Source organism: Pseudorasbora parva, chromosome 15, assembly GCF_024679245.1.
Source record: "Pseudorasbora parva isolate DD20220531a chromosome 15, ASM2467924v1, whole genome shotgun sequence".
NCBI classification, from domain to species: domain Eukaryota; kingdom Metazoa; phylum Chordata; class Actinopteri; order Cypriniformes; family Gobionidae; genus Pseudorasbora; species Pseudorasbora parva.
In genome coordinates, this window is record NC_090186.1 from 26,502,298 (window position 1) to 26,516,922 (window position 14,625).

Genomic DNA, 14,625 nt, shown 5'->3' on the forward strand with positions numbered 1-14,625 from the left:
TATCAATGTTTTTTTAAATTCATGTTGAGATATGAACTAAATTATACAGATAAAGTTTGGATTTATTTTGAACAGTGATGAATAGTTTCCCTCTTATTTTACAAAAAGTTCCAGCATATTTCAAGTAAAATGTATTTTTTTCCCTTTCACAAACAACCATAAACATCATAAAATTGCACTTTTAGGAGGTATGTTTCAAGTGGCTATATGCAACTATAATGTAGATATATTTAATAAGCTTTCAATCGATTGATGATATAACGGACAAGCAAATATTCTGAATCCCTCACAGTCTAATCTATATATTACTTTTTTTTAAACTAAAGGCAGATGGTACAAATGGCAACATTTCGGTCAGTAAGAACATGTCATTGTCGACACAGCAGCCTAATACTCATTTTCAGAGGGTAATTATTAGCACTGACCCTCCAGTGTTAGCCCATCCTGATAGTCTTTGTTGTAAGAGTAGTAGTACAGATCATGACGAACAGCCATAAGGAGTCCAGGAAGTCCTCTACTACCACCCAGCTGGGAGGAAAACACCACATTTGGGATTGAGTCCTTCCCTGCAGGGTGAGGCGAGGGGATTGTCCTGAGGAGACGACTGTCGTGAAGGCTCCAAAGCCGGGTGTAGCAGTCCTGACCCACTGCGAATGGTACACATGAGATGTGGTATAAGCATTACAAAAAATATAAACAAGCTCTACATGATCCTTTGTGTTATATGAAAAAGATGTACCAGCAAGAAGCAATCCTTCTGGTTCATTGACATGAATGGGTAGATAGGCGTATTCATTGTGGTGTCCTTCATACTGTTTGACGGACCGTTTAAGACGGATATCCCACAACTTAATCTGTTTAGTGACGACATGAAGGAAGAATAAAGATTGGGTAATTCATACCAGAATTCTCTAACTGTTATTAACTAAACCTATATGTGGCAATTTTATAATAGACAGACATTGCCCAGCATGTCAGCAGCGAGGAGGTAGTTCTCGTCCTGTAGCAGTTGGACCGAGGTGATGGCTGACTCCTGGTAGAAGCGACTGGTCTTCCAACCGTGACTGCGACCCCTGTCACGCTGACGCAGGTCAATGCTGAAGATCTCTCCAGAGCGACAGCCGTTGAACAGCACAGGAGCCTAAAATACAAGCAACATGACAAGTGTCGAACAGATATCTTTGCTCACATGCATACAGTAAGTAACGCAAACAAAATTAAAATTGTTAAAATGAACAAAAACGTTCCCGTACAGTCACGAAAAAAGGATTCCATGCAATAAAAACATTACTTTTTATAAACTAGATAAATGATAGCCATTGTAAAAAAATAAAAATAAATAAAACTTAAAACATTTAAAAATTTACTTTTAAAATCAAAATCTACAAAACGGTTCCATTTGTTAACACTGGTTTGCTAAATTTGTCAATATTATTTAATGGTTTTATTTTTTATAAAAGTTTAACAAATATTAAAGCGATTAGCATGTGGCTTTCTATCAGTAGTAACCCTGGAGTATATTCAAATGATCGACCCAGAAGCATTCTGGGAATTGTTGTCTTTCATCCCCATGAGGCAAAAATACAATTTCGGTCTTTTCTCAGTCTAGAAAGCACCAAAATTCTAAAATAATTTCACATTTCTACTACACATGACCCAGTTTAAATACAGCTTCATCTTCCCAGCGCTGAAGTACCCCTTTAATGAATACCATGGCAAATGCATTGCTTATTATTAGTTAATGTATTAACTAACATGACCTTTTTGTAATGTGAAAATATATATTTTTAAGAAATTATAATTCTGCTTGATCTTTTATTTTTATGCAAGGCTATTATGTTTTTAAGGTTGAATGTTTTTATGTGTACCTCATTAAAAGGTTTACACATAGGAATATTATGTGTAAAACTTTTTAATGTAATAAAATGAAAGAGCACCTTTAAGTTATAATCAAACTGGAAAATAGGAGGATACAGATATATGTTATAGACAGGTATATGGCAATTGGGACATGACGCAGACTGGACTAAAATCACAAACGTGCACTACCACACCATGACCACGAAATAAACACAATGAACTTTTATTTTTCAGGCAATGCTCTATTCTCACCCTTAGGGCAAACTGCTGAGCTAGAACATCACTTCCAGCGAGGTATGTTGCTCTGCGTCCAGTCACAGCATCCGTAACAATCACTCTCCGAGAAAGGCCTAGGTGCACATATAAATATATTTATAAAGCCTACAAATTCACCAGTGTCCAAAGTTGGGGGCCAGTAAGATATTTGTTTTGTTTTTTTAAATGAATACTTTAATTCTGCAAGGATATATTAAATTGTTCAAAAATGAGAGTAAAGGCATTTATAATGCTATAATGCTAAGGAAAAAATGCTATTCAAAGAATCCTGAAAAATATGTACCCAGAATTTCCACATAAATATCAAGAAGGTTGTTGACCACCAAATCAGCATATTAGAATAATTTATGAAGTATAATGTGACACTGAAGACTGGTCGCCTAGAAATCTAGACGCACCCTAGCGGAAGCAAATCTAATTTGCAGCGAGGGTCATATAGCAACTCTCTGTTGCCTTGCGAGCTTGAAAAACCAAACTCTAGTCAGGCCAATCACATCGAGTATAGAGTCAGTGGGCGGGCTTAACATAATGACGGCAGAGTTGTGCCGGTTCCATGTTCTACTTGAAAACAAGGAAGCTGGCTAACAGAAGTCTTTCAATTTTGTTTTGGCTGGGACTCTGGAAGACTCGGAGTCAAGCTTTTCTTTGAGAAAAGAACGGCACTGAAGTCATTCTTAAAAAAGGAAGATGTGTTCTGATACGGCAAAAGTTTAATCTATCAACTAGCTCCGCTTCGCCTTCTTTGTTGCTCTGGTTGGTTGCAACGTTATCTTATTGCATGCAGAGGGAAAACCGTTCATCCCGCCCCTCAGATTGAGCCCTGCCAATGGTAAGTTCCCAGACCCAACATCTTGATGTGGGTCTGGGTTGTCAGGCTAGAAGACTGGAGTATGATGATGAAAATGTAGTTTTGCCATCACATGAATAAATTACATGTACAAATATATTAAAATACAAAACAGTAATTTTGAATTGTAACCATTTTTTTAAAAAAATACTGTTTTTACTATATTTGTGATCAAATAAATGCCCACATTGGTGAGCATCCTCTTTCAAAAACCTAAAAAAAATCTTACCAGTCCCAAACTTTCATCTGTAGTATAGTGTCCATTCCAATAGCAAATAAAATGTATACAAACTTGTACAGTACAGACTCAAAAACTCACCAGTGCTGAAGGTTTTATCAGCCTGTGGATTGAGGCACCAGGCACATGACCAAGCTGTGGAGATCTTAAAACTGCACAGCATTCCTGGTTGATCTGAAGAAAAACAAAAAAAATTGTCAAGTACTTTCAGCTTAATAAAGGGAAAACAATTTTTTTTTTTTTTATCGGGAGAGCCAAAATGTAAAGATTTTAACCTGGATTGAAGTTGCTGAAAAGAGAAGCAGGTAATAGGCTCACACAGCCTGGCGTCTGAGAAATGCCCACCAAACACAACCTGAAAACACTCGTCAAGAAACACTTCCTTACCAATTAGAGATGTTCGTGATTAATTGTCATTACTCAAGTAAACATGCAGGTATGATACAGTGATTAGTGTAGTAAAATTTGATATTCAGTATTTCACAATTCACAATTTTAAGACTTATTTTTACATTTAACATGAAAATTTATACTAAACATACTGTAATTGTAAAAAAAAAAAAAAAAAAAAAAAAACAATACTCGCATTTCAATAGCATGTGATATTTGAAGTCTTCCTGGGATTTTGTTTTTGTGATAATGTTAACAAATAATTAATTTATTTTAAATACTGATTATGAACATTTCTGACAATTGATACAGATCTACAAGTTTCAAAAGTCAATCTCAATCATAATTGAAGCTTCAGTTTCTAGAATCTGAAATGTTGGAAGGATACAGAACATGCGAGTCTGTATGTGTCACAGAGGCCCAGCATACAGAGTTCACCTGAAAAAAAGATGAAAAACATTGTACAAAACATCTGGTTTTGTTTTTAGTTGGTGAAAGGAATTAATTTTAAACTACCCAGCTTACCTTGCGGTTAGTAAAATAAAGGTTATCGCACATCTCCACCGACAGAGAGCCTTTTCTGCAGCCATGGAAATTCATAATGCCGTACTTGCAGCCTCCGTGCGACACATCATTCACTGTGAAAACTCTCTCACAAGCTGAATCTGCCTAATAAGATGCATCCAGAAAAACGAAACACAGACTGTAAAACACATTCACTGCCAAAACTTAATCTTCCTTCTACAAGTTTTCCAAAAAACAGACAACTGGAGGCCAAAACCTCCAGTAACACCTGCCAACAAAACCATTTCCATGAAAACAAAAACTAACCCCCCCAAAAATAGCTTTACTGTTCTTGAGATTCATGTCATCAGCATAACATGCTGTATTTCCACTGAGAATACATTTAAATAGACTTAGTCACCTCAGAAATTAAAAAAAATATTTCTAAGTTTTCAATTTTTTTTCCCATTAAATGAGAGACTTACAACTATGAGATGAAAGTTGTCAGTGTTTGGGCAGGTCGAGTTGGAGCTCTGCACCTCCAGCCTGTGACGTTGCATCCCACTGGCTTTCACTTCATGGATCAGCCTGCAAAATGAGAACAGCCTTGGGATCAAATTCCTTTTTGAATCCAATTTTTGTTCCTGTTAAAACATCTAATAAAAGAAATTGTATACATAAAACATAACTTCATGCCATACCTAGAATAAGAGCTTGGGGGCAGCAGACCCAGATGTCTCTTCTGTAACAGCAATGCAGAATTCAACCCAGTCCTAGGAGCTTTCTAAACATAATAGGAAGAATCAATGAGAAAGTTACATTTCAATAGGCTTACAAAATCCATACAACTATTGCAGATATGCTTTTGAATAAAACATCAAAAGAAGTTTCTCAAAGAATGATGTTACAGCAGGAATTTAGTGCAAAAATGTAGCAGTGAGGAATGTCCATATAAAATACATGTGCAGACATATCCAGTACTTCCCCAGCTCACCTTCTTAGGACCATCATCCTCTGCTAGCAGTGCTGCTCTCTTTCTCTCGTCTTCCTTTTTCTGGAGCCCTTCTTTTGTCAAAGGGTTACAGTTGTTGTGTCCAGGCAACAAACGAAAGTAGCGGTTTTTCTCTGTGTCAAAGTAGAAGCCTGGCAACTCTATAAAGGATAAAATAATGAAATCTTTTTTTTAACTGCTCCAACAGAAAGAAGTGCAGAGGGAAAATGCAAAGTAAATGTTTACCTGGTGCAGATGAGGATGCCGAGGATGAACCTGCATCACCTGCTGCGCTGTCAGACCTAGAAAATAACTGCTGTTATGAATGCTTGGTGGTTAACGTCTAACATAAATGCAATTACAAGCCTGACTAAAAATAATCTGATAAAAATAAGACTGGCAAGTATGGGGTTCCATCTGTGCCAAAAATTAGTCAACTGCTTTGTACTATACGTTTGTTCTTATCATTGCTTTCTTGGTCAGATAAATTAGTATTATGTTGATGTGTATGCTCTCTGTTTATGTCGTATTGTTCCTGCTTTTATTTAGATAAATTAGTATCTGATGTGTATACTCTCTATTTATGTCGTCCTTACTGTCGTCTTGCTTATCATCTTGCTTCTGGCTTTTAAACTTTAATATAAACATATGCATTAATTTGAAGGGATGGTTCACTCAAAAAAATAAAATAAAAATTATATATATATATATATATATATATATATATATATATATATATATATATATATATATATATATATATATATATATATATATATATATACACACACACTTACACTTCCAAGTCGTTCCAAACCTGTATGACTTACTATCTTCTGAGGAACAAAAGGAGATGTTCGCAGAATGTCTTTTGCCCAAACAATAAGCCTGTCATTCTGCTTGACATCATCTTTTGTGTTCCTCATAAAAAGCCGAACAAGTATGGAACAGCATGCGGGTGAGTAAAGGTTTCATAGTTTAATTTTAAGCAGTGTCTTATGTTAAAAAGGTGTGTCCGTGGTAGTTACCTATGTTCCTGCTCCTCGTGGGCTGAACGGTGTCTCCTCCGCCACTGTGACTGGTGTCGGTGACGGTCCCTGCCTCTCGCTTCATATCCCCGCTTCATTTCTACTACTCAGGAGTCATGCCAGTGTATCTACTAAATTAATTAAATCCGATTAATATCTGTATAGTCAAATAAAGTGTGCGTAGTATTTAATTTGTTCGGTGTTGGAACGTATGAAACTAAACCGAAGTTTTTAAGAAAATTATTAAGAAAGTGATCACAGATGAAAAACACTGATTTGTTATGGAGCGGATCACGCTAACATGCTAAGACTATAAACACTCACGTGGCTCGTTCGTTTATGTTAATGGTTACTTTCACAGACAAGTAACTTACTCTATATTTATTGATCGCCGTATTAACTTACAAACTTCATGTAAAAGGAAAGTCATACTAAACTTACCTGAAATAGATGCCGCTCGTGGACTTCTTCCTGTTTGGAAATACGACTTCCTCATTACGCACGGAATCCCCGCCTTCCTTACTGTTCATTGGTGGAACTCCGAGACTTTTCAATAATGAAATTATGTGATTGGATAATGAGCTGTCAATCACGTCAGAGGAGGGTCTCGTTGACATACAGACAATTTTGAAGCTAAATGAATGGATAAAAATATCAATGATTACTTATGTATTATATTTTCGAAATATATATAACAATATAACACGTGTACCTTAAATATATAGTTTATTTTTATTGTTTTAATTATATTAATCTTGACAATATTTGACTGTTTATATATATTTAAAACAGGCCGTATACAATTTACCAATTTTGGAGCAAGCTGCAGGAATACAAATAAAGATCTAGTTACAACTGTCAGATGAAGGCTATTTTGTAAAGAGGCTTTTATTCTGTTCCTGGATGTAAAAAAAAATAATGTATATGTAATTTTCACAAATAGCATTACTTTATCTCTGCAACTTGCCAATAATATACTGTAAGTAAATATGCTGATTTTTATTTATTTATTGTTTTATAATTTTGACAGCTCTTGGAAGCTACGCCCAGATTCTGATTCCTAGTATTGTATTGGCCAGACTGCCGGACACTGAGGTCCGTATTGGCTGTTTTCTTTCACAGGGATCCCAAAGAACTCAGAGATTTGGAATATTAGGTTACAGTGTGGCAAAATGGCGACTGTCATTCAGAATCCGCTGAAAGCGTAAGTAATTATAAACATTATTTTCGCTCGTTTTCGAAAATGTGTTGTATTCCGCATGATTTAGAGTGTGGGTGCAAATCGAGTCTCGAAATAGAACTGTATGCATCGTGCATTTTGTATTCCAAGGAATTCTGTCCCAAACGAATAACTGTTTAATCCACGGATGTTAGTTTCTCTTTGTGTGGTTGTGTAATGTATGTATACATATGTAAATACATTGTAAGCGTTATGTGCGGACATTAATTCTGGAAATATGCAACGGTGTGTTTTAGCATTCAGCCTCTGATGGCCAATGTGAGTGCAGCATTATTTCGGATGCAATGCTTAGAGAGTGTAACGTTACAGACTCCGTTGACTTGTTTGCAGGACACCTAGATAAAGCCTTGGCCATATATGAAATCTGTTGGGACGAGCTGTCATATGACTGCACGAGCGCGCTGTAGCCTATGTCAACGCTAAACTACTTAAATCGTAAAAGAATCATTTAAAGATCCAGATGCTACGCGGTAAAACGATGGTTCGGTTGCATTATTGTCCTAAAATTCTTTATAAGTAACGTTAGGGATCGAATATTTCCCCCGTGGCCTGTGGAGAACTGCTGGACAGACGCATACATTGAGAATTGAAAAGTGGCAAGTTAACAAAACAAGTTGTATCGTTTACTATTAAATATGTGCCTTTTTGACAGGGGTTAATTAGATAACTTTCTTTAACGCACATATTTATTCGGTTATTTGTTGACATGAGATGATATCGTGTCACGTTTTAGCCTACGTTTGATAAAATAGGCTATCTAGTATGCTATAAAAAAACAGGGTAACATTCATTAAGTCAAGATCAAGTGATGGATAACAATGGAATTCACTGTCCTGTTCTCTCTTGTTTGGCTGTTGAAGTGCAGAGCTGCTTTCTCCCATGTGACAGAATTCCAGCTTTTATTAGATTACATTTATTAGAAGTTTAAGGAAAGGTCAGAAGGGTTTGTCCTACTTATTGTAATTTGTCAGGTCTTTTGGTCAAATTTAGGATAGTCCCAAGGTGAAACCGTACCTTGTAGGAATTAGCCTAATCTTAGATATTTCATGGAAATCAAATCAAATACAAGCAAATACACGTCGCCCTTTGAATTTCACATGTGCATTTATCTTATGCTATACCTAGCATAGTGAGTGGACAAAATGTGGAATATTTGCTGATATTAAGCGCTTAAAAAAGTTTTAGATATCTTAAAGGGATAGTTCACCCAAAAATGAAAATGTGATGTTTATCTGCTTACCCCCAGGGCATCCAAGATGTAGGTGTTTTTGTTTCTTCAGTAGCCTAGAACACAAATTTAGATTTTTAACTCCAACTCCAACATTATATGCTCATATAATGTCAATGGGGTCCTGACATGCATTATATGAGCAACGGTTGGAGTTAAAAATCTAAATTTGTGTTCTACTGAAGAAACAAACACACCTACATCTTGGATGCCCTGGGGGTAAGCAGATAAACATCACATTTTCATTTTTGGGTGAACTATCCCTTTAAAAATGGTTACAAATTACATATGTAACAATACATACTTATATATAATGGATATGACATGACTAGAGTATCTGTGTTATTTACATATTGTTTTGTTTGTTTTTCCTTCGGTCGTGTCTTATCTTGTGAGATAGGATTGCATCTGGTGTCTCCAAAAAAATGGTTGCACGCCTAAATCATAGTTACTTCAGTGATTCATCTCCATTCAAACTCAAGCTGATTTGTCGGTATGAGTGTGTACACTGAGGGGGATGCACCATCTCTAAATGCTGTGGTGGAGCAGATTAGCAATATCCCAGGATCCCTCAGTACCCATCTGTTCCGATGACTAGCCGCAGAGTTGTCAGTGGGCAAGAGACAGAGCCCCATCTGCTCCAGATCATGGACATAAAGCTCCCCTCCCATCCCACCAAAAAGACATCAGGGGGTCACCGGGAGCAGGAAAAGGAGCCGTATACACCTGTCTGAGCACACTTTCCCTCTCCCCACTGATATTGTTCTAAATACTTTTCTACAAGACAGTAAGCCTGTTCACCTATTATGTTATGAAAGAATTTGTAAATGTTGGATTTGGTTAACAAAGATTGTTGCTGGTGTAATTTGGCTGTGATTTTTTTTTTTTCCTTCCTCTCTAAATCTCATCATGTTGCCCTGGCAAATAATGTGTTTCTTGCCTGGTTGTTGTTCATCGTGAATGATTACTTCCCACCGCTGTTAAATACAAGTGTTCTTTTCTGCAGAGGAGCAGTCATATATACCATGTTCAACAGCATTTAGCCTATTCATTTATTAGTGTCTGTAGAGCAGGGTCAGGTTGTTTTGCCTTCGTTTTGTCTCATATAAATTGAGGGGGTGAATATGTGGGGTTTAGGTTAAGGCGTTTGCGGTTGGCTGTTCCCCTCCCCCCATCTTCGTCTGTCTGGATGCATTTCGCTTTCGCATTACAACTGCACTACAAACACCATTGAGCCAGAGGTCTTTGTGTGTCCAGGAACAGAGGTTTGTGCTGGGATAGACCCCACTACACAAAACCCTTATCCTGTTCAGCCTATCCTGTTTTAATTTTGATTATGTTGAGTCTTGAAAAAAACATGAAAAAGAAATGGATCAAAAAAATTTACTAAAAGGAAGGCATAATTTAGGTTCTTCTCTTCTTTTCATTTAATAGTCCATTTGCAAACAGCCTATATACCCTCTACATCACCTTTTCTTTTTTTTAAATAAATGTTTGCTAGCAAGCCAGACAACTGCACACTCCAGGAGTTCTTCAAGCTCTTCTGGCCTTTTCTCTCTTGCTCAAGGCTCTTTCTTTATTCACCGCTGAGGGGTTTCTCTCAGAAAGTGAGCGATATCATGAAAGCACAGCAGTCTGATAGGGTACCTATGTTTAGCTTCCTCACAGCCTAGATTTGCTTCAAACTCTTTAAGACTGACTAAAGAGGTTCAGAGTAGAGCTGAATAATTAGGCATTGCATTCCCATTACAATCATACATTATTTCACAGATTCATACTAAAACCTTACAATTATAATTTCTGGGTACAAGCATGTGAATTTCCATAAGAAAAGGCTTCTTCTAAATTTTAGACTATGTGTTTTATACTTATTTTAATGTTATTTCAGATAACCTGTAAATAGCTGATGTTATTCATAATAAGAATAAATGTTTCTGAGCACCAAATCAGTATATTAGAATGATTTCTGTGCACTGAAGACTGGAGTAATGGTGCTGAAAATCCAGCTTTAACATCACAAGAATAGATTATATTCAAATATAGAAAACAGGTTTCTGTGTTAAATAAACGCAGCCTTAATCCAGTGTTTAGCGTTCTGGCAGGTCACGTTAGTCAAGTTTGCATCAGCTGACTGTCCATTGATCACGTCTATCCATAGGAATACGATTCCTACGATACATCGATAAATCACATACACAATACATCATATAATGTGATATATATATATATATATATATATATATATATATATATATATATATATATATATATATGTAATACCATTACCCTCCTGCTAATTACCCTCCTCCATCCCTAGCTCCTCTAGCCTGAATTTTAGTCTGAAATTGGGCTGTAATTATTATTATGGGGAGCGTTTCAACCGAACCAGGAAAGACATCAATTGGATAGACTTACAACCAATCAGAGCACGCATAATGTTTGTTGTCAAACGTCAACAAAACTCAATTGCACTGTGTTGCCAAATCTGCTGTTTTTTAACTGGTTGTTTCCATGTCAGCGGGTTGAAGCGACCTCAATTATGTGATATATAGACCCAGGAATGCGAAAGGTATTTACCTATAACCAGTGGTGGGCTGTCAGGGCCTTCTCTGCTGGCCCTGTCAAAATCATATATATATATATATATATATATATATATATATATATATATATATATATATATATATATATATAATGTGTTACGATTATATTTCCAGAAAGAATATATTTATTTTTTGTAAGGCTGAGCTGTATTTTCCATTTGTCTAAACGCATCACAGCTCTGTGAACCAGCACTAGTAGAATAGCTAGCCTTCCATTTAAGCTGCTATTTTCCATAACTTTGACTGACGTGGGCCAATCAAATTTTGATGTGTGTGTGTGTGTGTGTGTGTGTGTGTGTGTGGTGGTGGTGGTGGTGGGGGGGGGTGTTGTTATGGCGATGGCGTGGGGTGTGTTGATCGTTAGTGAAGGCCCTGACTGAAACCCCACGGTACGCTGCTGCCTATAGACCCTTTTACAGCCCACGTGATCAAAGAGTTGCGCGCGCATTTTGGCAACGGAAGTGTTGTTCCCTAGTGGTTCTAACGTGTGAGCAACTCCGAAAGTTTATCAAAACGGTTTCCCAGCATAAAAATGTGTGGCTGTTGCGTTTTTGGTTGCACTAATCGCTATTCCACCAATGGGCTTAAGTTTTATAGGATTCCGACAGGATCACGGCCGTTTCAGAAGAACCGGCGGTACCTGTGGCTGAAGGCGATTAAATGCATTGATTGGAACCAAGGGGGTAATCTAGCGCTCGGAAAGCGTTCCACCCCTAGGGGCTGCCATGGCTAACCAAGCCATCACCTGCTGTTAGCATCCCATTGACTCCCATTCATTTTTGAGTCACTTTGACAGTGAATAACTTTACATCTGAGACGTTTAAAGACTCCATTGGTCCATTGTTTATTTCTAAAGAAACACGACAATGTATAAAAGGCTCCGTTACCTTGTATCTTACACTATCGCCCCGCAGAAGCTGTTTTTGTAAAAATAGGCTAACGATTGCGTCATAACCAACGCGACCCTGTTGCACAGTTGAGAAATTACCCTATAGACCTGAGGAGACGCTCGCAGGCAATCTTTTACTGTCTATGAGACAGTCTGGGGGACGTGGAGACATAAAGTCTGATAAAGTCAAGGGAGAAGAATGGGGAGAAGCCCATAGTGAGCCAAAAGCAACGGGAGAAAATATTTAAACAACGTGATTCAGCTTTCACTTTCCACATCTACTAGAAGAATCACAGCTGTCAGACAGGAGGCTCATGTCACATCTACGTCCTCAAGCTCAGTCTGAGCCTGCGCAGTTCGCTCAGCCATCAGGAAGTGAGTGGCCCTAGGTTGACTTCATTATTTCGCCGTTGACGTAATGGGATCGCTCGGTCCATTTCTTTTACTGTCTATGATTGGAACGAGGACATAAAAATGCTCGCATAAAAAAATTCATTTGTAAAACATTTACTGCACTTGAAACTTAATTATTTATAATAAACCTCCCAACATTGGCGGCCACTGGTGTGTATAATGTACCCCCCATCCCCAGATTATCATATCAATAATTACACTACTTATCAATTTCATTTGTAATGATTTTATTAATAGTTTAATTGCAAAATAACCATCTGAGAAATGTATGCAAGCAACATAGTTGCTATTAAAGTACTATAGCATTACAAAATTAAACTTTAAACAGAAGTGTGTCGACACGAATCAATAACAACATAAAATGTAAGGAAAAGGATAAATGTATGTCGGTGTGAAGAATAAGAATAAATGTAGAAAATTGTATTGGACATTCTGTACATGCCCACAGACAACGTATTCATAAGCATCCAGTGATTTATATGCTTGTCTCGGGTGAACACGCTCGGTTTCTCGACTAAATACGTATATATCCGACCACTAAGTTATATCTGGCCATCTGCTAACGTCTTCTATCCACTACACTATAGTACACGGATCTGGTAGCCGAATACCATTTGATAAAGTCAACTTTTTAAAATAACTTTCTCGGTTTGTGTTGCTTATCCGCTCACGTAGCTTGACATGCTGCTGATTCTCGCCACAGTTTGTTGCCAAAATGCGCGCGCATACGTTGCTACGTCATCATTGTATACAAACAGTAAAAGGGTCTATAACACACATTTTACCCCCCAAACGGCATTTTTTTCAGGATAACCCCCACCCCCGAGAAGTTATTGGGCTTGTTTTGGGTGAGTAGTTGGCGGGCTTTGTTGTAAAAACTTGGCAACCCTGTCTGCACACATGCTGGAATAAGTAATGTTAGAAGAATGAATGTAAACGATTTTTGCCGGTATTGTAAAAAAAAATTTTTTAAGGATACACAAAGTAGTAAGTACTTACCAACACGATCCTCATTTCAGAGAGAAATAGTGAAGGCGAATGCATATACGAACAAGTTCTCCGTTTAGGATTAGAACCCAAGCGCCTTTGATGATGTGGATGATAAACGTTACTGTTTATCATCTGTCCATCATCGTCTAAAGCCCGTCCTGACAATTTCATTGGTCCGAACAGTTTTTGTTCAGGCATAATTACTCCTCTATGGATCAAGTCCAGACCAAACTGCCCGAGCAGTCAGGATTTGGCATCCAATTCTCCCTGAATCAGACTAAATCCCCAAAATAGGTTGTACATTTTAATATAAACCTTAATGTTATCTGCAATTCAACATTGCTTCTGTTCTGTTTACGTTAACCCCAAGCCATAATGGGGGGGGGGGGGGGATCGCTGCTCTTATAGTGTATACTTGATATGGTACTGATATATCATGCAGTGCTAAAATCACAGTAAAAATAGAGGGCGCCTATTCAAAACAAAGGTGTAACTTGATGAAACGAGTTTGAGCTCAGAATCTTGGGACATGTGGTCTTCACCTCACAGCCGGTGGAAAAAGAATCGGGCTAGGACTCGGGCAGAAATCATGTTCATGGATGTGATTATTAACTTTACTGTAGTATGAAGCCGAGCAGAAGCGAATGCTGAGGGAGCTGAGCAAGGCCACTGGAGCGATTGTTACACAAACACACGAGTCGCAAGCACACAGTCGGCAGCGGCATTTCCACTTTTCCGGTCATGAGTATGAGGTAACATAGCTCTGTTTATCATATTACATGTGTTTAAAATGATTTTATAACGTTACTCTGTGCGTTCGCTCAGCGGCTGCTGTGACACTTCAAATAAAATGTCAAATAAAACCGGACACCGAGGGTAATGCAGATATGACGCAATTGACAGGCGACTCTCAAGACTTCCCGGTTCCTTGGTTAAAATAGCAATTTCTCACAATTTACAAATAGTTGGAAACATTTGGGATGTTGTAACACTGGCCTGGTGTTTTTTTTTTTTTTTGTGTGTGTGGATATTCTACTGCAAAAATCCTACATAGTGCACCTTTATTAAAGAAGCCTGCAATCAATTATTCAAATTCAATGAAGCTAAATTGTTAAAAGCCTAAATTC

General features: G+C 37.5%; 2 protein-coding genes across 6 annotated transcripts in view; one reads left to right on the plus strand and one right to left on the minus strand.

Moving 5' to 3' along the window:
• Positions 1 to 211: 211 nt before the first annotated feature.
• wdr21 (WD repeat domain 21) lies at positions 212 to 6,647 on the minus strand. 2 transcript variants are annotated; one of them, XM_067417485.1, is made up of 14 exons: positions 6,576 to 6,647; positions 6,135 to 6,265; positions 5,353 to 5,408; positions 5,110 to 5,267; positions 4,817 to 4,899; positions 4,601 to 4,703; positions 4,137 to 4,280; positions 4,000 to 4,049; positions 3,497 to 3,576; positions 3,303 to 3,395; positions 2,113 to 2,210; positions 962 to 1,141; positions 740 to 854; positions 212 to 647 (listed from the first exon to the last, which is right to left on the minus strand). In XM_067417485.1, exons 2-14 carry the CDS (start codon positions 6,230 to 6,232, stop codon positions 415 to 417), a joined length of 1,491 nt encoding a protein of 496 aa, XP_067273586.1. In that variant the 5' UTR covers positions 6,233 to 6,265; positions 6,576 to 6,647; the 3' UTR covers positions 212 to 414. The 2 variants fall into 2 exon arrangements, with proteins under 2 accessions (XP_067273586.1, XP_067273587.1); XM_067417486.1 differs by lacking the exon at positions 6,576 to 6,647 and adding an exon at positions 6,509 to 6,546.
• A 561-nt stretch (positions 6,648 to 7,208) lies between these two features.
• Positions 7,209 to 14,625, plus strand: part of dpf3 (double PHD fingers 3) — a 52,297-nt gene continuing 44,880 nt past the window's right edge. For all 4 annotated transcript variants that reach the window (XM_067417488.1, XM_067417489.1, XM_067417490.1 and 1 more), the window contains exon 1: positions 7,209 to 7,338. In XM_067417488.1, coding sequence (XP_067273589.1) covers positions 7,307 to 7,338 — 32 coding nt within the window. In that variant the 5' untranslated portion in view covers positions 7,209 to 7,306. The remainder of the gene's footprint in view (positions 7,339 to 14,625) is intronic.

Bases quoted from the DNA above. Each gene is read 5' to 3' on its own strand.
- wdr21 (XM_067417485.1), bottom strand. From the start codon at position 6,232: ATGAAGCGGGGATATGAAGCGAGAGGCAGGGACCGTCACCGACACCAG. The intron at 4,900-5,109 runs GTGAGCTGGGGA...TATTATGTTTAG, and splicing joins AGGATGATGGTCCTAAGAAG to AAAGCTCCTAGGACTGGGTT. The intron at 4,281-4,600 runs GTAAGTCTCTCA...GCATCTTATTAG, and splicing joins ACAACTTTCATCTCATAGTT to GCAGATTCAGCTTGTGAGAG.